Source organism: Chlorocebus sabaeus, chromosome 4 (genome assembly GCF_047675955.1).
Source record: "Chlorocebus sabaeus isolate Y175 chromosome 4, mChlSab1.0.hap1, whole genome shotgun sequence".
Classification (NCBI taxonomy): domain Eukaryota; kingdom Metazoa; phylum Chordata; class Mammalia; order Primates; family Cercopithecidae; genus Chlorocebus; species Chlorocebus sabaeus.
In genome coordinates this window covers 53,126,528-53,148,667 of record NC_132907.1, presented here as the reverse complement: position 1 = coordinate 53,148,667, position 22,140 = coordinate 53,126,528, and the positions used below count along the sequence as shown (strand labels likewise).

Here is a 22,140-nt window from a genome sequence, read left to right as displayed (position 1 = left end):
AGTTAACTGAGGTTGTTGTATCTTCTTCCTTAAATGATCAAAACATGAGTGACGATGATTACTACTCAATGATGTAGGTTCAATCCTGCCTATCAACACAGGCAGGCTGATCAGATCAAAGACACACTGCCCGGAACTACTGCCCACTACTGTTCACTACCACTGCACACCAAATACCTCACCAGAACTAGTACAAAGAATGATGGCACTCTGATGAGATTCTAACAGTGAAATCTTCATGAATCAAGGCCAGAGGAGGTTTATATATGGTGCCATATTATAAACTACAAAGGCCAGCAGTACAACTCAATGACCCAGGTCACTTCTTATGGATACAGTAAATCTATGAAGCTATGATTATAGCTACCTGATTTACCGCTAATGTTCTATCACAGTCTAGTACAGTGTTGTGATTTATTTCTCAATAATGCACAAAACACATTGGAATATTAATTCCATTATGAGCAGATATTTTTAGGACAGAGCAACCCAAATTACAAGCCTGGTACCTCAACTCTTTCATCATATTCTAGCATTCTCTCAGTTCTTTAATATTTAAAGCCAAACACCAGGGAGGAAAAAAGTCTATGTATTCTGGGTTGAAAAAAAGTAGGAGATACGGAAAGACCATTTACATAAACTGACTTGCAAATATTTTTCACAGGCAATACAATAACTGAATAAAGAACACCTAAAATCAGTATTATAGTCAGCGTTTAAATATCAATGGTAAGTCAGGGTAAGACGGGTTGAGAAGAAAGTCCAGTGACCATCTTTCACCTACTAATTCAACTTGGTTGACTCCACACCTTGCTGATACAAGAGCTGGAAGAGCAGCAACATGCTATTCTTTTCCCTTATGTGGGTTTGCACCATAACACAAGGTGTAAACTGAAAAATGAACAAAAATGAGGTAGAGGTAAAAAGAAAGGAGAAAAAGAAAAGTTCTCCCAGTCAAGATCACAGTCTGGAAGACTGACATTCATGGACTAGGGAAGCTCAGAGAATGGAGACATTTGTCATGTCTCTCATTGTTTCGGTCCCAGGTCTTTAAGTATGGCTTTACTGTATCCACCATTCAGCAAAAATTCATTTTATCATATGCTATGTGTATTTATATGTATTATTTGTATTATATAATTCAATGTCTGCTGTAGTGAAAACTAGCAAGATGGTGAACAGACTTGTTAAATGCATTCAAAATCCAAATATTAATTATGTCTACCTCCTTTTCTTGACAAAGTATCTAAAGCAGAATTTGAATCATTTGTTGAATACTCTTACAAAATATCAGATATAAAAGAGTACTCACAGGATCTTTGTCAAGAGAATAAGAGGGCTGTTAAGAAGTTGGATCTTTCTTTGTAGGTTCTGGATATTAGCCCTTTGTCAGATGAGTAGATTGCAAAAATTTTCTCCCATTCTCGGGGCCTATCGTGGGGAGGAGGGAGGGGAGAGGGGTTGCATTGGGAGTTATACCTGATGTAAATGACGAATTGATGGGTGCTGACGAGTTGATGGGTGCAGCACGCCAACATGGCACAAGTATACATATGTAACAAACCTGCACGTTATGCACATGTATCCTAGAACTTAAAGTATAATAATAAAATAAACACATAAATAAATAAGTAAATAAAATAAAAAAAGAAGTTGGATCTTTCAATGAGTATGCAAATGTCAGGATAGAGAGCAAGTAAACAGCACTGGCTATTACTAAGAATTCTGAGATTTGAAAACACTCATCTTGGGTAATCTCTTTTCCCAATAATCTCCCATTAAATGCAAGTTGTACTGAAATCTATTGTGTATTAGAAAATAACTAAGTAAATTATTGATTGCCATTTTGTTTCAAGAAGGCAAAGAGATATCTGTTATATATCTTGACATCTTTGGGTTATATGCCACATTTTGTAAAAAAAAACAAAAAAAAAAAAACAAAAAAAAAAAACAAACAAAAAAAAAAAAAACACATTGATTAATTAAGTTACCATAGACTAGAGATGACTCACTATGCAAGAGGTCTAATAGCCTGATCAATATGGGAAAAGCAAAGGCTATGTCTTTGCCCAGGCTCAGAAGGATAAAGGATACCATACATGCCATCCTCAAACTCAAGAGCCGCCCTCTTGATGATTCGTTCCCTTACGTCATCTCCAGGTTTAGCAGATTTGGCTTCCTCATCTCCCTCTTTCCGGATTGATAAACGCTTTAAATTAAACAGAAATAAATTATTCGTGGTTGAAGGTATGCTTTGTATTTTATCACTGCTGAAATAAATTTTACTGGAAAAAAGATGAGCTCGCTCCCATTATTATGAGACAAATCTGCAATATACCAGAGATTTAAAAAATACTATGGGTGATATTTGATGGTAGAAATAATTCTTTAGGAACTAAATGAAAGTGGTCAGATTTGTTTAAAGAGGAAGATATGCTCTTCAGTCTGTTTGAAGCAAATAATCTGTTACTATCATCACACTGTCTGCTCCTTCTGTTACTCTTCCAACTAACTTATCCTCTGGTGCACAGGGACTGGCCAGAAGAATGAAAGAGGAACAGACTTTGGGAATGTGTTTTTCAGGGCTGTCAGAATGTGTTTACCAGGTGTTGCTGCTGCCAATTGCCTGTTTCCACCTGCAAAGTCTAGACTACTTTTACCACAAGTGCATCACAGGAATCACAGAAATACGCAGAAACCAGCCAGGAAACTATTTCCTTTATTAAGTCTCTTTGACACAAACAGGCTCATGTTTGCAAAAGTCGCATCCTTTCTTCCTAGGCCCCGACACTGGTTTTGTATTATAAAATGTCTTCCTGTTTGATATCTATAAGTTAGATATCTCTGGCACCCTACTATATGTCTGTTCTGTTGCTGATCCCTAGACACTTCTGAATCATGATAGTAATTCTGGCAAAGTGGCCATTCTCTGTTCTCACTGGCTGATGATTTAGATATGTGTCCCCTCCAAATCTCAGGTTGAAATGTACTTTCCGATGTTGGAGGTGCGGCATAGTGGGAAGTGTTGGATCATGGATGCAGATCCCTTATGAATTGGCTTAGTGCCATCCCCTGGGAAATGCAGGAGTTCTCCCTCTGTTAGTTTACACACCAGCTGGTTGTCTAAAGGAACCTGGCACCTTCTCTCTCTCTCGCCATGTGACATGCCTGCTTCCCCTTTTCCTTCTGCTCTGAGGAAAAGCTTCCTGAGGTCCTGACCAGAAGCAGATGCTGGTGCCATACTTCATGTATAGCCCACAGAAGTGTGAGCCAAATAAACTTCTTTATAAATTATCCAGTCTCAGGTATTCCTTTACAGCAATGCAATAGGGACAAACACACTGGCCTTAGAATACCTTCAATGCTCCTGGTACCTACATTGATTGCCACAATCTCATACTCACCAGCTACCCACAGCCCGAAGCTAATTAGAATGACATTCTGCACTCTAGAAAAGTGCAAAGCACCTTCAAGATAGACAATTTTGAACAACCAAACATTAAGATAAGACTTCAGCAGGGGTAAAACCACCAAAGACATGATTATTCTTATGTCCTCTCTAAGACAGCCAGAAAAACTATACTTCATAAATTAGGATAATAGAAGCCTGGTAGACACAGCCTAGAGAATCTCATGACATGGTGATACATATCTTGTGATGACAAGGCACTGTCAGGCTGCACAGAGGCATAGATCATCATATCCCCATTATGATAAGACACATGAGAAGCTCTTACTAAGATCCAAAACTAGACTTTCTGCTCAGCTCCAGTTCCCCATCATCTGGAATGGCCTCAAGGATGCATTATCTCTGTAACTGGATCTGTGAATACTGACAAAGCAGCTAAGTCAATTACCTCAATTCTTTTCTCATATTTTTCTCCCTTTATAAGGCGATGTACATAAATCTGAGGAATATGGATGTCTTCAGGAGCAAATGCTCCAATATCCACAATTTCTTCAACCTAGACAAACAGAAATTTTTTTCAAAGTTAGTGAAAGCTTAAAGTGAATATTTTTAATTTTTTTAAAAACTATATACATCTTCACACACAACTTAGGCTGGATACACGATGTAAATATATATGACAGAATATGAACATTTATCTATGTATGGATATGTGCACATATGGGTAATGTCTATACACCTCCTGGACCCACAAAAGAGAAGAAATTCAAGTGCATGTTTCTGAACAGAAAATACAGACCATAGAGCTCCAGAAGTTAGCCTTTGCTTAAAAGAGTCTCAGTTACAAATTTGTCAAATTATTTGTCAGTATGGCTGCTTGAACTTTCACAAATTGCAGCTCAACAATGCAAAACTTGATAGCACATTCCTTAAACACAGATTTTCCTAAATTAATGGGAAATTTATCATATCAAAGACAAAAATCTGTAATAACATCTGCATGGTCAATTGAAGAGCTTTTTAAATAAAGATACGAATGCTATTTGTAACAGTTGTAAATTATTCTTGTTAGCTTCCTGGGATTGTGATACAACTGCAATTGCTGAAATAATTTACTTAAAGACAGATAATTCCAATATGGAAACTCAAAACTAAAATATTAATTAACAACTAGAAATACTCAATTTAATTAGAATCAAAGTCATTCACCAAGAATAAGGTCATATCATAGCAACATGAAATGCCTACACATTAGTCTGTTATTTTAGAATTCATTTAAAAGACAATTTTTCTATCAACATAAAACAGTTCAAAATAACAAGGATCAAGAAAAACTAAACTTGACATTGTTGTGGTCAAAGAATTAGCTTTCTGGTGACACACAGGCACACAAACACACATACCTTTCAGTTGTGAGTACTCAGCTTAACAGATACACTATCTAAAGCAAATAATTGTTTGCTTCCATGAACTGACTTATACAAGGAGAGTTGTATTGATTTTTGTTTCCTAAACTATTCACTGAAATCTGGAAATCTGTGAGGTTAAGTAGCCCTTCTTATGCTGTTGTACTACTATATACCTTCACTAGGCTCTTCCTACAGTGCAAGAATACCAGGGCTTACAGAAGACATTTTACTTATCGTGCAATGCACACAAATAGCTGAAAAAGGCAAGGACATGGTGGATTAAAGCTATCATCTTTGATAAACAGAAAAATTTTGACCAAAATCAAACAAAAATTCCAAGGAAAGATCAGAAAACATGTCAGCATCCAAGTTGAACTACTGGGTAGAGAGGCCCCTGGGGATGAGTGAGGAGACAGGGAAAGTGGGGCCAAAGACCCCTTGCCACTGCACTCTATGTCCTCCCCTTGAAAACTCTCTAAGCTCCAGTATTTTCTATTCAAGGTGGAGGTGGGGAATGCAGAGCAGCTAAGCACTACTGCTACCTCTTCAACTGGCTGGAACTTTCAGCCATTAGGGCTCATTCACATCTTTACATATTCAGTTTTAGCCTTCAAAGAAGTTCGTGACTTTAAAAATGTGTTTGTACATTAATCCAGTATCCTGAGGACAGACATGAAGATTTATTATTCATGAAAATACTAACCTCAAAATTTATGGTGTATCCATGTGATTAATCAATATTATGCACTCATAATATTTAATGACATCTCATAATATCATGTTTCATAAAATCAAGATTTTGTATAAGTAAATAAAAATTTATAGAAATGCACTTTGGCATAGACAATTATTTATATACCTACAGAAAATAAAAGGAAACACATGGAAATGCCAAGAATTGTTATCTCTGGGTAACAGCACAAGTTGTTTTTATTTTCCTTTTACTTTTATAATCAAAGGGAAACCCACAATGTTGTTTTTTCAAAAGATGCGATAAACACTAAGTTTCTAAAACTAGGAGATCATAAGTGGGGCATGTGATGAATCTCACAATTAGTTAGACATGTACTAAAGAGGGCATGTTAAAAAGAAAATAGAGATTCCAAGAAAAACTGAAGTTTCTAAACCCTAAAAGCAGTCACAACATTATGAGCTAAACTAAGGAAACCCTTCTTGCCTGCATATTTGAAAATAATAATGCGAATTATTTTTCACGCCTAATGTTGCTCCAAAAGGTCAGGCCCTCAAATCTCTTGCTACAATTGAGACAGCAACTTCCTATTTGGTCTTCCTGCCTCACCCTCTAGCAGGGGCAAGGAACATAATAAAAAAGGAAGAAAAAAAAATCAGTATTGCTCACTTAAACTGAAAATGCTGATGGAAACCCGTCACTATTTTCTTTTGGTTCCACCAAAGAATGTTTCAACAGAAAACACCAAATCAAGACAAAGCTTCATTACCAAGGACAATTACATCATAACTCTCAGAACTAACAGAATGAATGTGTCCTGGTAAAACAACTCTGATAAGCAAGAATCTAGCTAAACATAAACAATTACATGTTTTGTCATCCTAATATGAATGGCTTTCAGACTGTAGAAAACGCATGTGCAGCATTTGTCAAAATAACAACACTCAACAGTATTGAAAACATCTATACAAAAATCAAAGCTTTCTCAGAGTTGGTTAGCGGAGTTAACAGCTAAGAAAGAAAATATTTGAAGTACAAACCAAAAGAAGAAAACATGTTTTCAGACAATCTATGAAAAGAGTTAAAAAAAAAAAAAAAATGAAGAGGCAGAACTATCTTAATGCTAGCTATTGAAGGGCCTGACTTCAGTGCCAGTTTTGTGTGATCTTGAGAACAGTAAGAAAGAAGCAATGGAAGGATTAAAAAGTCCAGTGAGATCAGGTGATAACATGAGCATTACTGGAAAACCTGATGAGAAAATGATGACTAAAATGAGCTGGTTAGGAAAAACATAAAAATAAAAGACCCCCAGATCCCTTACCAAAGACTGCAGAGTTTTCCTCCTGAAGTTAGAAATGGGTAAGACAGAATAAAGGACAAAGAAAAAGCCTCAGGGCAAAGCAATAGGCAGATCTAAGTGTCCTCAGGCAAGATCGAGATGGAAGAAAGGTAGCTAAGAACAACCTGGACTTTTCCATGGCACTATGAATAGATCTCATGTCCCACCACTTGCTACAACCAGAAATCCAGACATTTGAGGCTTCTCTAATTGGTACTCATCTTCAGTCATTAACAGAAAAATAGAGACTAGGAAATGTTGTTATTGATTTGAACTTTGTTTTAAAAGGTTGCTTTCTCTGCCCTGCACTCCTCCTACTTTATAACTCTGCAAACTTATTTTAAAGCTTAGAGAAGGATAAGAATACATCCCTTGGTGACAATGTGTTTGTGATTGCTTGGCAAACATTACTTATATCTAGGTAAGGGAAAAGAGGAGCTGCAAGGCAATAACGTCCTCATTTTTTATTTTATTTTAGTGACAACCTCAATCTGTTATAGACACAAAAACGGGCCCAACCCTAAATGGTGTTAGTGAAAAATGCTGCACACCTGCAAAACTCTGTGTATGATACAAAGTAAGGGCTGTTGAGGGGGAGGAAGGGGAAGACTCACATTCCAGGTTTTCTTTCTGACTCATTTTAAGTTTCAAAAAAGTTTAGGAGGAATGTGCTTCTTTTGCCAAAAAGAAAAGAAAAAATCAGAAAACAAGCAATAACGTCTAGAATCATGAGAAACATTAACTCCAAAAGAGAGGGGAGAAAAAGCAGCTGTGGAAGACTAGAAAAATAGAAGGGGGAGACAATAAGCAATAAGAGAAGTTACAAGTTAAATGCAGAGGTGCTCTGGAAGTTAAAATGAGTAAAATGAAGAGAAAATGTGAATAAGACCTCATGTTCAATAGATCAATAGGATAACTATAGTTAATAATCTACTGTACCTCTCAAAGCAGCTAGAAGAGAATAATTTGAATGTTCTTAGCATAAAGAATAGATAAATATGGTAATGGATATCCCAATTACCGTGATTTGATCTTTATGTTATACGAATGTATCAAATTATCACAGGTACCCTGAAAACATACAGGTCTATTATGTATTAAAAAAAAAATTTTTTTAAACAAGAGGCAATGTAGAGAAAGGGGAGGTCAGCATGCAAGGCATCTTTCTCAAAGATTCAAATGAAGAGAAAAAAATCCAAAGGAGCAAGAAAGTGAATATATTCTTAGGCTTCATGCTAAGGAATGATAGAATCAGTACAAAAACATGGAAGAAAATGGTATGAAAGCTAAAAGGGCCAAGGACAGATACATATGGTCTTAGATGTCTATAAGGAAATGCACAAAGATGGAAAGGTTGAGGGGCTACTAACGAATTCGCAACCTTTAAAATGGTGGTACATATGATTGCGTAGTCATTATTGAAACCGAGTAGATGGGATCTCCTGCCAACAGACATTCCACAATGCCCAATGAAAAATAAACATAACAAAAAAGCATGTTCTGTCAAGAAAATATGCATACAACTGGGATGCCACTGACCTAGGCATGAAGTGTGGTAAGGAATATTTAAAGTGAGTTTAAAGGGAGAAAGAATATCACACTGATCGTTATATAATGCCCAAAGACAGAGATGATATATTTGTAATAGAAGTGACAAAAATTGGTTCAAATAAGAGATGCCAATTATTTGAACATCTTCTATTCATCACAGTCTGCTGATAACTCTGTATTGCCTTCTGGTAACTTCTGTATTGCCTTCAGAATAAAACAGTGAGAGAAACCACGATTCAGGACCTCTAACTAGCAAGAATAAATTGCTTGGTAAAGTAGAAATGACCGGGCGCGGTGGCTCAAGCCTGTAATCCCAGCACTTTGGGAGGCCGAGACGGGCGGATCACGAGGTCAGGAGATCGAGACCATCCTGGCTAACATGGTGAAACCCCGTCTCTACTAAAAAATACAAAAAAAAACTAGCCGGGCGCGGTGGCGGGCGCCTGTAGTCCCAGCTACTCGGGAGGCTGAGGCAGGAGAATGGCGTGAACCCGGGAGGCGGAGCTTGCAGTGAGCTGAGATCGGCCACTGCACTCCAGCCTGGGCGACAGAGCGAGACTCCGTCTCAAAAAAAAAAAAAAAAAAAAAAAAAGACATGACAGAAATATTGAGGAAAAAATGACAATGTAAAATTGGAATTGGAAATAGACCAGGAAGTGAATCCTAAACGTACACAGAAATATATCCTGGTCTTTGAAGAAAAGATTTCAGTAAGTTCAGAGAAAAGAGAAGCAGGATCAAGAGGTCAGAAACTCAAAATGACAAATGGGCTTATGAAAGATGAGGATTGCAAAACTTCCATTCTGACAATATGAACATGGGTTATATTGACAAGGAAGAGAATGGTTATAAAGAAATGAGTGTAACAACATGGATAGCTTTGTGTTTCTTCATATTTTATCAGGGCTCCCACAAAAGAGACACATATGACCTAGGACAAATGGAAGTTATGAAACCTTAAGAGGTATATCAAAATATACAAAATCAGAATGAGATGAGGACTCCTCAAAATGCTCAAGATGAGGAAAGGGTGGCTCCTGGGGTGATTTTGTCTTTGCGGCTGCTGCTGGAGAATTTGAAAATGATAATCACTACTGTTTGGGCAGAAGACAGGAAAAAACAGAGCAGTTGAATTTCATTTTGTTTCTGACTTCACCAGGAAGAAAGTAAGTAGAACTAGTATGATTATGAAGAAATTCAATTCCAAGAAGAGATACCCAGATTCTCTGTACCAATTCTAGGCTGTAGACCCACAACATTTATATCCCAGGACCCTTAAAGAGCCTGAAGATACGATAACAGAATTACAGTCAAGCGAAAAATGGTAGAGGTGTCAACTGAGAGGCAAATATACTCCTTTTCAAAAGGAGGGCTCAATCTACAACAGTATTCTAAAATGGATTATTATATACATGGTCTAGATGACCATAAAGAGAGAAAACAATTGGACAGCAGTCTAAGTCTTTCCCCCAATTAAATCATGTCATATGATCTTTATTAATTTGTGATCAGGCTAGAACATAAGTAGGCCAGGAAAAAAGCACAGCGTGTAGTTCCACAGAGCCTCTGACCCAGCCCTTCACATAAGAGTCTTATAAACATAGCAGAAAAATGTGATTTGAGCTCATTCACTTAAAATCAACAAATACAAACTAAGCACCTACTAGATTTGACAAGGAAGAAAACAGAAGAGGTGTATGCTCTGGTGTACGGAAAGGTAGACAAATACTTGAAGAACCATAAGCATATGGTGGCTTGACAAAGCCTTAGGGGGAAGTCTTCAGTGCTGTGGTTTTTAACTTTTGAGGGTACATGTACTACTTTAAGAATCTCATGGGTCATTTCAGGTACACAAAGGTTTCTTTAGGTATAAAATCCTTTGTAAGATTCCATGGAATTACTCCACAGACATCTGTCCACCCTCGTCCCCTAGCTCCAGCCTAGAACTCCGCTCTAACGATTTGATGTCTTTGTCCTATCCTGTTCAGTCAACATATTTACAAGGCTTTAAATGAAGATAAGGAAGTCAGCATTATAGTTAAGGGGCAAGGGTTTGGGTGCATCCCTTTCTCTAAGAGGGAAGACAATCTGATGCTCATTCCTCCAAGTATTTACCAAAAGAAGTGACAACCATATTCAGGGAGTTGAATCACTCTTTTAAATGCCCCAAGAACGGTATGCCCCTAGAACAAACCAATTACCTTTATACCACAGTCATAAAGAGTCAGTTTTTCTTTCTTGCAATCAAGTGAGCTATTTCTTACCATTAAAACATAGTGCCTGACATAAAACTGTCTGGTTGTAGTAGCAAGAATAGTTGTATTTCATCTGATCATTAGCTTTCTTTTATATGTACTATTAACTATATAAATACTTTGATTTTTATTTGGCATCCCAGGCCTCACTCATGTTTATCATTATAGTATCAATTTTTAGTCCAATCCTAGAACCACTGTACAGTTCTACCATTCCTTTTCATTCTTATAGCTCTGTTCTTAATTGATGCTATCATGTATATTTATGTCTTATAAACTATTTTAAATCATCTTTGGGAAAAAAACAGGTAAAAATTAAACAGCACATTTATCAAACTGGAAACTGATCCAAGGCCAGAAAGAATAGCTAATTCAATGAAGACAGAAAATGATCTCTACTGGTTAGGGAAATAAAATGGGCAAGTGTTAACTGAATGAACTTCAGCAGGGAGTAAAGTTAATATCCTAAAATACCTGGCGTAATAGTTTTTTGAAATGCAAATAGAAAGGTTTAGCTAACCACCAGCACAAAGACTATTACATGACAGAAGTACTTCCAAACACCAAGAGTCTTCCTTTCTCTGTTTGCTGTCCAGTCTCAGAGCTGGTGATAGCACCTTCAACGTAATGTACCTCAATAGAAAACAAAAACAGTCCTTCCTCCCTACAATGCCTCATTTTAAAATGCAGGATGTGAAAAATGGATAAAGCAGTCTGAACTCTAGAGGAAAAGCTTTATCTGAAATAACTTAGTTTGTTAAAACTCACTAGCAGCAAAATTAATAGCTTACATATTAAATCCTTATATTATACAACTTCTGACCCATATTGATTTGAAAAAAGTAGAAATGTTACTTCATATACCATCCCAATAGTTTTTGTAATGTGGAAGAATTGTTTAAAAAAATTAAAAGCAGTTTAAGTATTTTCATTTCCACTGACTCTCAAACCAAGCTAAAATAGCAAAATACCAGCATTGATTAGACTAACACTTTATTTTTATTTTACTTTTTGAGATGACATCTCATTATGTTGCCCAGGTTTGTCTCAAATTCCTGGGCTCAAGAGATTCTCCTGCCTCAGCCTCCTGAGTAGCTGGGATTACAGGCACGCACCACTATGCCCAGCTGCTAACATTTTTTGTTTGCCCAGAAATGCCAATCTTCTCTTTATGTGTGACTTACTAACATTCAGGCAATATTCTAAATATCCAGATTTCATTTGTCATATCTCTTTTAAAAAAGAAACTTCATTAGGACTGTAGCAAATCCAGAGAAATAATTAAAATGAATACAGCTACCCAAAGGAATTAAAATACATCTAACATGTTCATTCAAAGCACGAGTCTTATCTGTAATAGTTTTTTAAAAATTACACCATTATCATATACCCCAAGGAAAACAGGGAGACATAATATAATTAATAGAATTAAACGAGGAACATTTTCTAGTGAAGAGAGTCACAGAGAAACAGTAAGAGAAAAAGTTTGTGTTGGGTTTTTACAGCTACAGAAAGGCTGCCTATTGGTAATGCCAATTCAACTTTAAAATGTTACTCTAAGACTATTTCCTTCAATTTGAGGCTGTTAATCATCCCTGAAGCACTTTATAATGCAGGAACACAACACTTAACACATAAAATGCAAAATGGGATTGGGTTAAACCCTAGCATTTCCAGAACACAGTTAATGGCTGCTAAATCTAACAGATTTCATTTGAATTCAGCATGAGAATGACTCAACAGTCCCTAAATTTAAAATTGTTTAGCATGTACATTAGAAGAATTTTACTTTATTCATTTCATTTTTTAAATGTCCTCCACGTTTTCATTTCTACAAAGCAGTAAGCAGAGTAGAATCCTACATATTTCATTAAGAAAATTAAGATGCCATGTTTGTTTTCCCTGATTTATATGAGGTAGATATAAAATGGAAAAATAAACTTTAAAACAAAATATTTATTCCTCTCTGTGGTTCAATTTTCAAAACTAGATCTTTAAGTCCTAAAGAAATTCAAACATGTTTATCACATTTCAACTATGACTTTAGCATTATGATCATATGGCTCTTCTCTTAGTGCAAGTAAGGGGATGCACAATCAGTTTTACTGCTGGCACCACTTGGTTCAGGTTTTTCTAACTCACTGAATTTCAGCATCTAGTCATCAGTGGGAAAACAGGGCAAGTCTTAATTCTGGTGTTAAATTAAATAATTCAAACTTAAAGCTCTTGGAATTTTAAATCATTCTGACCCTTGAGAGGAGTGTGGCCGTGCAGCCAGGGTCTCTTGGCATGCAGCTGCAACTTCTGCCCTTTTTTCTATAAATAATTAGAAAAACCAAACAGCACTAGAGATAAGACCCCCTTAAGATCACTACCCTTCTTCATGGAGTAATAAAGTAACCTTCCTTGAGTCAAATCATTACAACATATTATCTGGTCTCATATGGAAAATGTTGTAGTACTGCTAGAATTTCTGTGCCTCTATGAGTGAAAACTTTTCAATGTTGGCATGCTAACCCCATTTGTTTATAGAGTGTCTCCTGCGTGGCTACCCTCAGACCGTACTCAAACTCTACACTTAATCATATCTTCTGAATCTCATTATTTATGGTTGACAGTAGCCATCATTCAGACAATGACTGAAATCTACCATGAGTAAAGCTGATCAAGGTCCCAAATCCAAAATATCTTCCTGGCATATAAACTCATCCCCAAAACTCAACACCATATTTGAAAAGTCTTAATTTTTCAAATATGGTGATCAAATATGATGATTAAAAGAAGAGTAGGAATGGTTGATAAAGAACAGCAATTTATTGATGTCAATATTTAGTGAAAGGACACAAAGACACAAAAATGCGTACCCGCTCCCCCGCTACACCCTATTGCTAAACCCTTTTGTTCTGCTCTCTAATCTTTGCACGTACCAGAGATTTCGTAAGTTCTGTAAGTACCTGTTTTTCTTTCTGAGGCCGGGTCACAAGACGTGTTTAAGTAAGATACACCCATGCTGCCATAAACCGGTTGTGCAACCTGACGCAATATAATTAACTGCCTTTGTGTAAAACTGCTCTCCCGCCTCAAGGGTTGAACCGAAATATCAGAAATGGCGGGAACCAATCATAGTTAGCCAAATCGCCTTGTTCAAACACTAGCCAATCATACATCTGATTTGTATAATAATTCTATGCCCACTTTTCTTAGACTATATAACACTGTTCGGAGCTCAGTGGGGGAGCTCTCCTGCCCGTCTCGTTTCACGAGCGAGTGAGAGTTCCAGGTTCGAACCTGTAATAAAGGTCCTTGCTGCTTAGCTTTGACTCGGGACTCTGGTGGTCTTCTTCGGGGAATAAACGGTCTGGGTATAACAGTAGTAAGGGACATTTTAGCCCATATAATTCTAATGCCATGTATTTCACTGAGCTTTCCTATGGATAAAAAAAATAAGACAGTATGATAAACAAAGTACTGGATTTGAAGTCAGAAGACATAGATTTGTGGTTTCAGCCCTAACATCACCTAATACTACGTTCTTACATGAATCACCTAAAGTCATTTCACCTTTAAAATGAAAAAGTTGAACTGTAAATCAAGTCTAATATTCTTCCCAGCACTTGCATGATTGTTAAGTCTATACTAGTTCCTAGATATTCTATTACAAGACCATAAAGTATGCACATTATTGTGTAGTATCTTTCTAACTATTCTGGATACTGAACACTAGATTAACGTCATCTTACTGGACATATCGGTTAAATGAAAAGCATGATTTTAATTCCATGCCACGCAGCATATCTTCAATACCCCTCTGTACTTGTGTACTTGCTATATCCATCCTTTTCTGACCAAACAGGCTGTTGAATTTACAAGGCCAGTTTATTTGCCAATTTATTACTTTATAACCCTTTGTATAACTAGGTAAGTACCATATGGCTTGTTTTGCTTTTGCAGAGTAATAAAAGCTTACTGAATGAGACACACTATACCAGCCAACACTAAAACACACACCTTGAGATAAAATGATCTCAGAGAAGTCAGAGGAAACTAGTCACAGTAATAAGGAAGGGAGTTACAGAACAGTTGGTGGCACATTATCAAGACTCTCAATGCAGGACTGACAATGGCCTCAAATATAAAACCATCAGGAAGAACCACTGAACACAAGGCATTTTTGCTTTCTTAGACCATGGCAGGATAATGATGTCAATCAAGTAAAATCCGTAGAACATTTCTAAGCCTGTGAAGTGTTGTGTATGTTTTGAACCTGCTGACTCAGTGACTTAAATATCATTTAATGAGCAGCTATTACGTCCCAGGCATTGTGTTACATACTGGGACTACTGAGATGAGTAAGACAAGGTCCTACAAGGTGCTCACAGTTTCATGGAGAAGACAGGTAACCAGAGAATCATAATAAAACATGAAAATAAGTGCAATAATAGAGGGAACATTCCACTGACCAGGCAGAAAATCAGCCACAAAAAGAGGGAGAACATTCTAGGCAGTAGGAATGTCAAGGGCAAAGGGTAGGGAAGGATGTGATCTCATGAGAGAATGTGAGGATGTGTTATTTGTTAAAGGACCTAGGGTACACTGGAAATAAAAGCATTGCATCAGAAATTCAAAATTTTTATTCTGTGGAATGAGGAACCTAATTTTGGAAAAGCTATCAGAAATGGTAAGAGCTAACTGAACAAAAAAGGAAATATGATGTCCTTTACACTTCAAAAAATTCTCAAGAGAGTTCACTTTAGTTAATGCTGCTGAGACAGTTTCTTCTGATTATTGTGGCTTCTCGCCAGAAAAAAATTTAACACATTGGCAATTACCTTTTCTCGCTTTTATTAATTTTTGGTTGTGCACCTGGATTTTGAAGGGGCCTAGTAAAAGGCCGTATTTGCATATGTTCTAATATTAGGAGACTGCCAGATGCTACATGCTCAAACTATACTAATACATGAAAATAATCTGTTTGTAAGACAAAAATTAACGAAAGGGGTCAATGAATCACATTTATCACTTTTTCCCACATTTCTTACTAAAATCATTTATATAAGCCATGACTTTAAGATGCCTTCTTTTAGTTTTGTCCTTTAACCAGAAAGATTTGAAGAGTGACTCCTTTAAAAAAAAAAAAAAAAAAAAAAAGAAAGAAAAAAAGCAACTAATTTTTCAAATGAAACAATCTTACATAAGCCCTAATTATCACTTCAGTATTTGTAGACTAGATCTATATTTGAAGTTGGAAAAAAATACCATTTTTTGACAAGGTCTCTGGAAGGAGTGAGGAAAGCCACTATTATTTTTAATCAGAGTGACTCTCAAATCATAAGTTATATTTTTAACACAAACATGAAATAAATTGATAAGTAGGTCACAAGTTGTTAAACCAAAAGAGAGCAAAATTAGGAAAAGGAATCCATGTCATTCTTTGTATGAAGATAATTTTTTTTTAGGAGAACATCCCCTGAGTTTGTATCAGTGACAGTGTACCTTATTTAATAACCTTTCAAGAGGGAGTATCATAAAGATTCTAAAACCATTAATATGTTAGAAATGCCCTCTGGCTCTTCCTTTTTTGGCAGGTGAGGGACGGAGCTTCACTCTTGTTGCCCAGGCTGGAGTGCAGTGACGGGATCTCAGCTCACTGCAACCTCCGCCTCCCAGGTTCAAGCAATTCTCCTGCCTCAGCCTCTCGAATAGCTGGGATTACAGGCACACGCCACCACAACGATTAATTTTTGTATTTTTAGTAGAGACAGGGTTTCACCACATTGGCCAGGCTGGTCTCGAACTCCTGACCTCAGGTGATCCACCTGCCTCAGCCTCCCAAAGTGCTGGGATTACAAGCTTGAGCCTTTTTTTTTTTTTTTTTTTTTTTTTACTAACACAATCTATGTCCTCATTTGCAACGAGATTATTTTGTGAGAAATCACGACTAAGTTTTAGAAGGTTATCTCAAAACAGTGAATCAACAGCACTTGACTCACACCTTATTTTATGAAGGGGCTCTGTGGGTATAGCTGCTGGCCTTGGTTACCTTCTCTCTGGGAATCTTATCCATATTTACTTCCATAACTGGTTACTGCTCTAGGTTCAAAATGTTCTTCCTTTTCTAGTCTACTAACTATAGGCAATCAAGTTCTTGTCCTGGGTCAAGCAGCCAGGAGGATTCTCCAGGAAGCTGGGTTCTAATCTAGAGTGCCTGGCTCCAGAGCACACATATCAACCATACCCTGTACTTTTTCTTCCCTCTCACACAACTCCTCAACTAAGTGGGAGGTTTAAGAACACTTGGGAATAAAATACTAGTGACATTCCCATTAAAATAAGACACAAAATCACAAAAGAAATAGAGTCAATAAATATATGAAAAATATTTCATGTCTCTTGTCAAAGATATCCAGTTAAAACTATAGGGTGGCATTTTTCACCTAGCAAGTTATCAAGTGTTTAAAGTACAACATCCACGTTGTTGAGAGTAGTTCCAAATGATAGTTTTACATATCACTGAGGGGTTATAACTGAAGTTATCTTTCTAGAGAATAATTTAGCAATACTTTCCAAAACCTTAAAATGTTGATGCTCATATAAAGAAAACTACCTCTAGAAATGCGGTCAAATAATCAGACATGCACAAAAACAATATTCACTAAAGCGTTAATAGTGAAAGATGGAAAATATGAAAGTCTAACAATAGAATTGTTGATATGTTTTACTAACTATTAAAATATCTTCCTTTAGGGATTAGTGAGCTGCAAAAACATGCTTAATGTTTTATGTAATGAAATATACATTATACTAAAATGGTCCCTATTTTATAAAAAGAAACATTATGTATGAACAGGAATTAAAGAAAATCAAGTCAAGACACTTCCATGTTTTCTCTCAAGTCTCTTTGTTCCATGCAGAAAGTGTCTCCCCATCCCATTATGGCCCATCCTCACCCAAATATCAATCAAGATGGCAAGTGTAAAATGCCTTAAGTCTTCTCCTTCCTTCACAAATGACCTTATTTTTCTTGTTTATCTGCATAAACAAGGCCAAGAAGTGGAGAGGGGTTGCATGGGGTTAGTGCCATAAACTCTCAGCAAACCACCACCATCAGGATCCCACAGCAATCACTATCTTTATTATTGAATTGGGCACTCACTGCTCTATGTACAACTTATTTTCAGGTTAGTCTTATCTCAACTAGATTGTAAGATGCTCTGAAACAATCACAGTGTCTTATGTAGCAAATCCTTAACATTTGTATACCTAATAGCCATGTTGTTGGCTACATCCCCAAGCAACTCTGAAGGTAGCAATTTGTAGTTTTGGTAAGCTAGAAACTTCACTCAATATGCAGCTGAAATGGACTTCAAAGACAATTACCTGTCTCCCACATTTAACCAAAGAATTATTTTTATCTACACAGGGACACACATGCGGTCACTTCCTGAAGAAAACATTGCCTCTTTATGAAAGTCAGTACACAGTGCCAATACAGTGGTTCTTAGATGTTTAGGAAAAATACAAAAAATGAAATATAAAATTCAACAATGGCTCAGAATCAGAGCATGAACAAGTCTATCATATATTCTACATGGAAACAAAAATAGGCAATTTATTAATCTTTCAGGAAGCATTCCAACCAACATAGTGGTTTAATTCCAAGGAGTGTAATTGATAAATTATTTGGTAAGAGTTTGTTTAGTTTTACAAGAAAACACCAAACTGCAAAAGAAGTTGTACAGCATTTTGCATTCTCACCAGCAATGATTGAGAGTGCCTGTGGTTTGACCTCCTCATCAGCATTGGTTGTTAGTGTTCCGACTTTTAGCCATTCTAATAGGTGTGTAATGGTATCTCATTTAGGTTTGCAATTCCCTAATGATATGACGTTAAGCATCTTCTCATATGCTTATTTGCCATTTGTGTATCTTCTCTAGTAAGGTGTCTGTTCAGATTTTACCTATTTTGTGATAGGGTGATTTTCTTATTGTTGAGTTTTAATTGTTTTTGTATATATTTGACACCAGTCTTTTATATGATACATGTTTCAAATATATTCTCCCAAACCACAGTTTGCCATTTTATTCCCTGTACAGTGCCTTCTACAGAGCAGTGGTTTTTAATTTTAATGAAGTCCAACCTATCAAGTGTGTTCTCTCTCATGGATCACGTTTTTATCTTAAAAAGCATGGCCACTTTTTCCTTGTTATTTCCTATGAGTTTTCTATTTTACACTTTACATTTAGGTCTTTACTCCTTCTTGAGTTAGTTTTGTCAGGTATTTTAATAGAATTTAAACAAGAAATTGAGAACCAAAAAGGCAAAAAAGCACGCAGGTGACACGATCTAGTAACTGCAGGAGGAACAAAGAGAAGTAAATGGAACTGGTGCTGGGGCCAGGGGTTTCTGAGAGCTGGGATCCAGACCCCTAATGGGAGTCACAGGAAGCAGCCAGTACTGGTACTTCTGAAGCTCATGAGGCTAGTTCTGCAGTAGTGGTTTGGGAGTTGGGGGGAGACCAGAAATAAGAACTGCCACACCATAAACATTAAGAATTGTTCTGTTTTTGTGAAGAACTGACCTTTTTATCATTATGCACCACCCCCTTTATCCCTAATAGTTTTCCTTGCTTTGAAGTCTACTTTGTCTGAAATTAATATAATTGCTCCAACTTTTGTTTTGTTTTCTTTTGAGACAGTTTCACTCTTTTGCCTAGGCTGGAGTTCAATGATCTTGGCTCACTGCAACCTCCGCCTCCCGGGTTCAAGAGATTCTCCTGACTCAGCCTCCCAAGTAGCTGGGATTACAGGCATGTGCCACCATGCCTGGCTAATTTTTGTATTTTTAGTAGAGACAGGGTTTCGCCACGTTCATCAGGCTGCTCTCGAACTCCAATCCGCCTGCCTTGGCCTCCCAAAGTGCTGGGATTACAGGTCTGAGCCATCGTGCCCAGCCTAATTATTCCAGCTTTCTTTTGATTAATGTTAGAATAATTTTTTCCATCCATCTCTTTACTTGTAATTTGTGTCTACATATTAAAGTGGATTTCTTATAGACAACATATAGCTGAGTCTTGTTTTTAATCTACTTTGAGTCTTAATTGTTTGGTATATTTAGACCAGTAATGTTCAAATTATTTAGTTGGATTAGTATCTACCATATTTACTACTATCCTCATCATGGTCCTTGTTTTTTATTCTTTTTGCCCTCCACTCTTTTCTGCATTCTTTAGTTTTAATTAACCTTTTTCATATAATTCTTTTTCTGCTCTTTTTGTTACACTTGAGTTTGCAATATATATTTACAATTAATCCAAGTCCTCTTTCAGATAACACTATATCACACTATATTATTTCACAAGTAGTGCAAATATCTTAAAACATGGTATCCCCAGCACTTGTCTCTTAAAACATTGCAATCATTCATTTCATTTGAAGGCCGGCCTTGTTAACGCTCTGGGTATATTTCAAAATGTCCACTTTTCCCCACTCCCCTTGCCAGAAGCACAAGGAAATTTTCCTTTGGTCTTCACCAAAACTCTGGTAGGGATCCTAGAGGTAAAACTCACAGAAATATGAAGCCCCTCCCAAGACCAGACCACTCTGGGATCTAACTCTCAAACTTGTCCACATGAGCCTCCAACAATTCATCAATTATAGTTTGAGGTTTTCTACCCCAGGACAGGTTCCCATGGAGATTTCTGCTACTAGGCTTCTGCTCCAGTAAGTTGTGATTCTCCATATTAGCCCATCTCTCTCCAATTTGGGGGGTTGTGGTTTGCCCTGTGACTTTAATCCTCTGATGGATCTAAGAAGAATTGTGGATTTTTCAGTTTATTCAGCATTTTTCTTATTGTGAGAATGGGTGTGGCAACTTTCCATCTCCTTGTATGTTTGACCTGAAATTGGAAGTGGCTATTTTTTAAATAATCATTACCAGTAGTTATTACATAGAATCCTAAAGTTTCTATTTTGAATTCAAACAACTATATAATACTATCTACCTCATATTCAATTGGGAGGAAAAATTATATCTTCCTAAATGTGAAGGTTCTAATTTTACAGCTTTTAGGAGATTATCCTATTTCATATGCTCTAAAATGTTAACATTACTGAACAATTCTTAATTTTGCATTTATGAAAGTATTAACATTATTCTGGGGCTACACTAAGTTAACTGAAAAATTCAGTCAACTAAAGGTCTATGAACCTGCAAGTAAGGAGACTGTAAATTAGATAAAATTGTTAACATTGCAAAGCATAATGTAAAATGCACCTCAAAATATACCAAACATCATTTGTTTTTGCTTCAGAACATACGCTTTAGAGGCACAAAGAAGTGTTTAGATTTTAACTCTTCCCCCTACCACTTCTGTTATCTTAAAGTCTTTCCTTATCCTTATTTGTTCTTCTATAAAATATAGACAATAAAACTGACCTCACTGGGTTACTATAAAGTGCTTTGCATGTAAGTGCATGGTATAAACAGAAATTGTCACTATTCTTGTTTTCATAATTATTAGGTTATATATCTCCTTCAACTGATATTACCACTATTGAAAATATTTCAATTATAGCATCTACCACACTCTGTGTAGAGCACACCTTAGCTATATAGAGTCTACTTGGACCATTTCACTGCCCCTATTTCCTGGGAATGAATTACATTAAGAAAGTTTTCCATTCCGTTTTCCTATCTCCTTATAAAACCTAGTCCTCAATCTACATATAAAATATTACCTTGTACCTTAAAAACACAAACCACAGAGGAAAAATAAGTGAAAACACTTTGAGTGCAAACATATTCAGATGCCAAGAGCACTGAACAAAAAACTATAAATAAAACAGCCAGCAGCTAAAATACTTTTTATAGCAGAAGCTGACTTATAAAAATGTCTTTCAGATTCTACTTAATACTACTTTTATTTCTAAAGGTCTAATTCCAATTCTAAGAAGCCAATTCAAGATGAATGAGTTTTGTAAATTCCTCAGAGAAATTTAAATTACACCAAAACTTTCAAACTCATTCTTTATCTCATAGCTTTTCATAGTTAACCTGTATTCATCTGAGTTTGGTAATAACGACGAATTTTTCTTGAGTTTTGTCTGTGTCGGCAAAGCTTTTCCAAAATTTAAAGTGAAATTCAAAACTGAACAGAAACTTCTTCACAATACATGGCAAAACTTGTATCCTTTTCTGCAATTATTAAGGAAACTAAAATAGATTCCTTAAATGAATGACCCAGATCCTTTTCACAGAAGGCACAGAAAAGGTAGCAGGGTTCTTCACATTCCAGTTTAACTTTCCTCAGGTGGGATTTGTATTTAGAATTCTGAAGAACCCAAATGTGTTATTCAGTGGCAGAAACAATGTATATTATCATTAAACTTCAAAAGCTGAATCAGAGAGAAGGTGACCTATACTTTTGGACATTAGTGGCTGAAGAATCTGAATGTGGACTTTGTTACTCAGTGGCAGAAACACTGTAT

At 36.5% G+C, this 22,140-nt stretch overlaps 1 protein-coding gene across 2 annotated transcripts in view; it reads right to left on the bottom strand.

Moving 5' to 3' along the window:
• The window catches only part of OXCT1 (3-oxoacid CoA-transferase 1), a 143,918-nt gene that overhangs the window by 78,012 nt on the left and 43,766 nt on the right, over window positions 1–22,140 (bottom strand). For both annotated transcript variants that reach the window (XM_007961481.3, XM_073014782.1), the window contains exons 8-9: window positions 3,858–3,965; window positions 2,095–2,209 (exon numbers count right to left, since the gene is read on the bottom strand). In XM_007961481.3, the coding sequence (XP_007959672.1) occupies window positions 2,095–2,209; window positions 3,858–3,965 (223 nt within the window). The remainder of the gene's footprint in view (window positions 1–2,094; window positions 2,210–3,857; window positions 3,966–22,140) is intronic.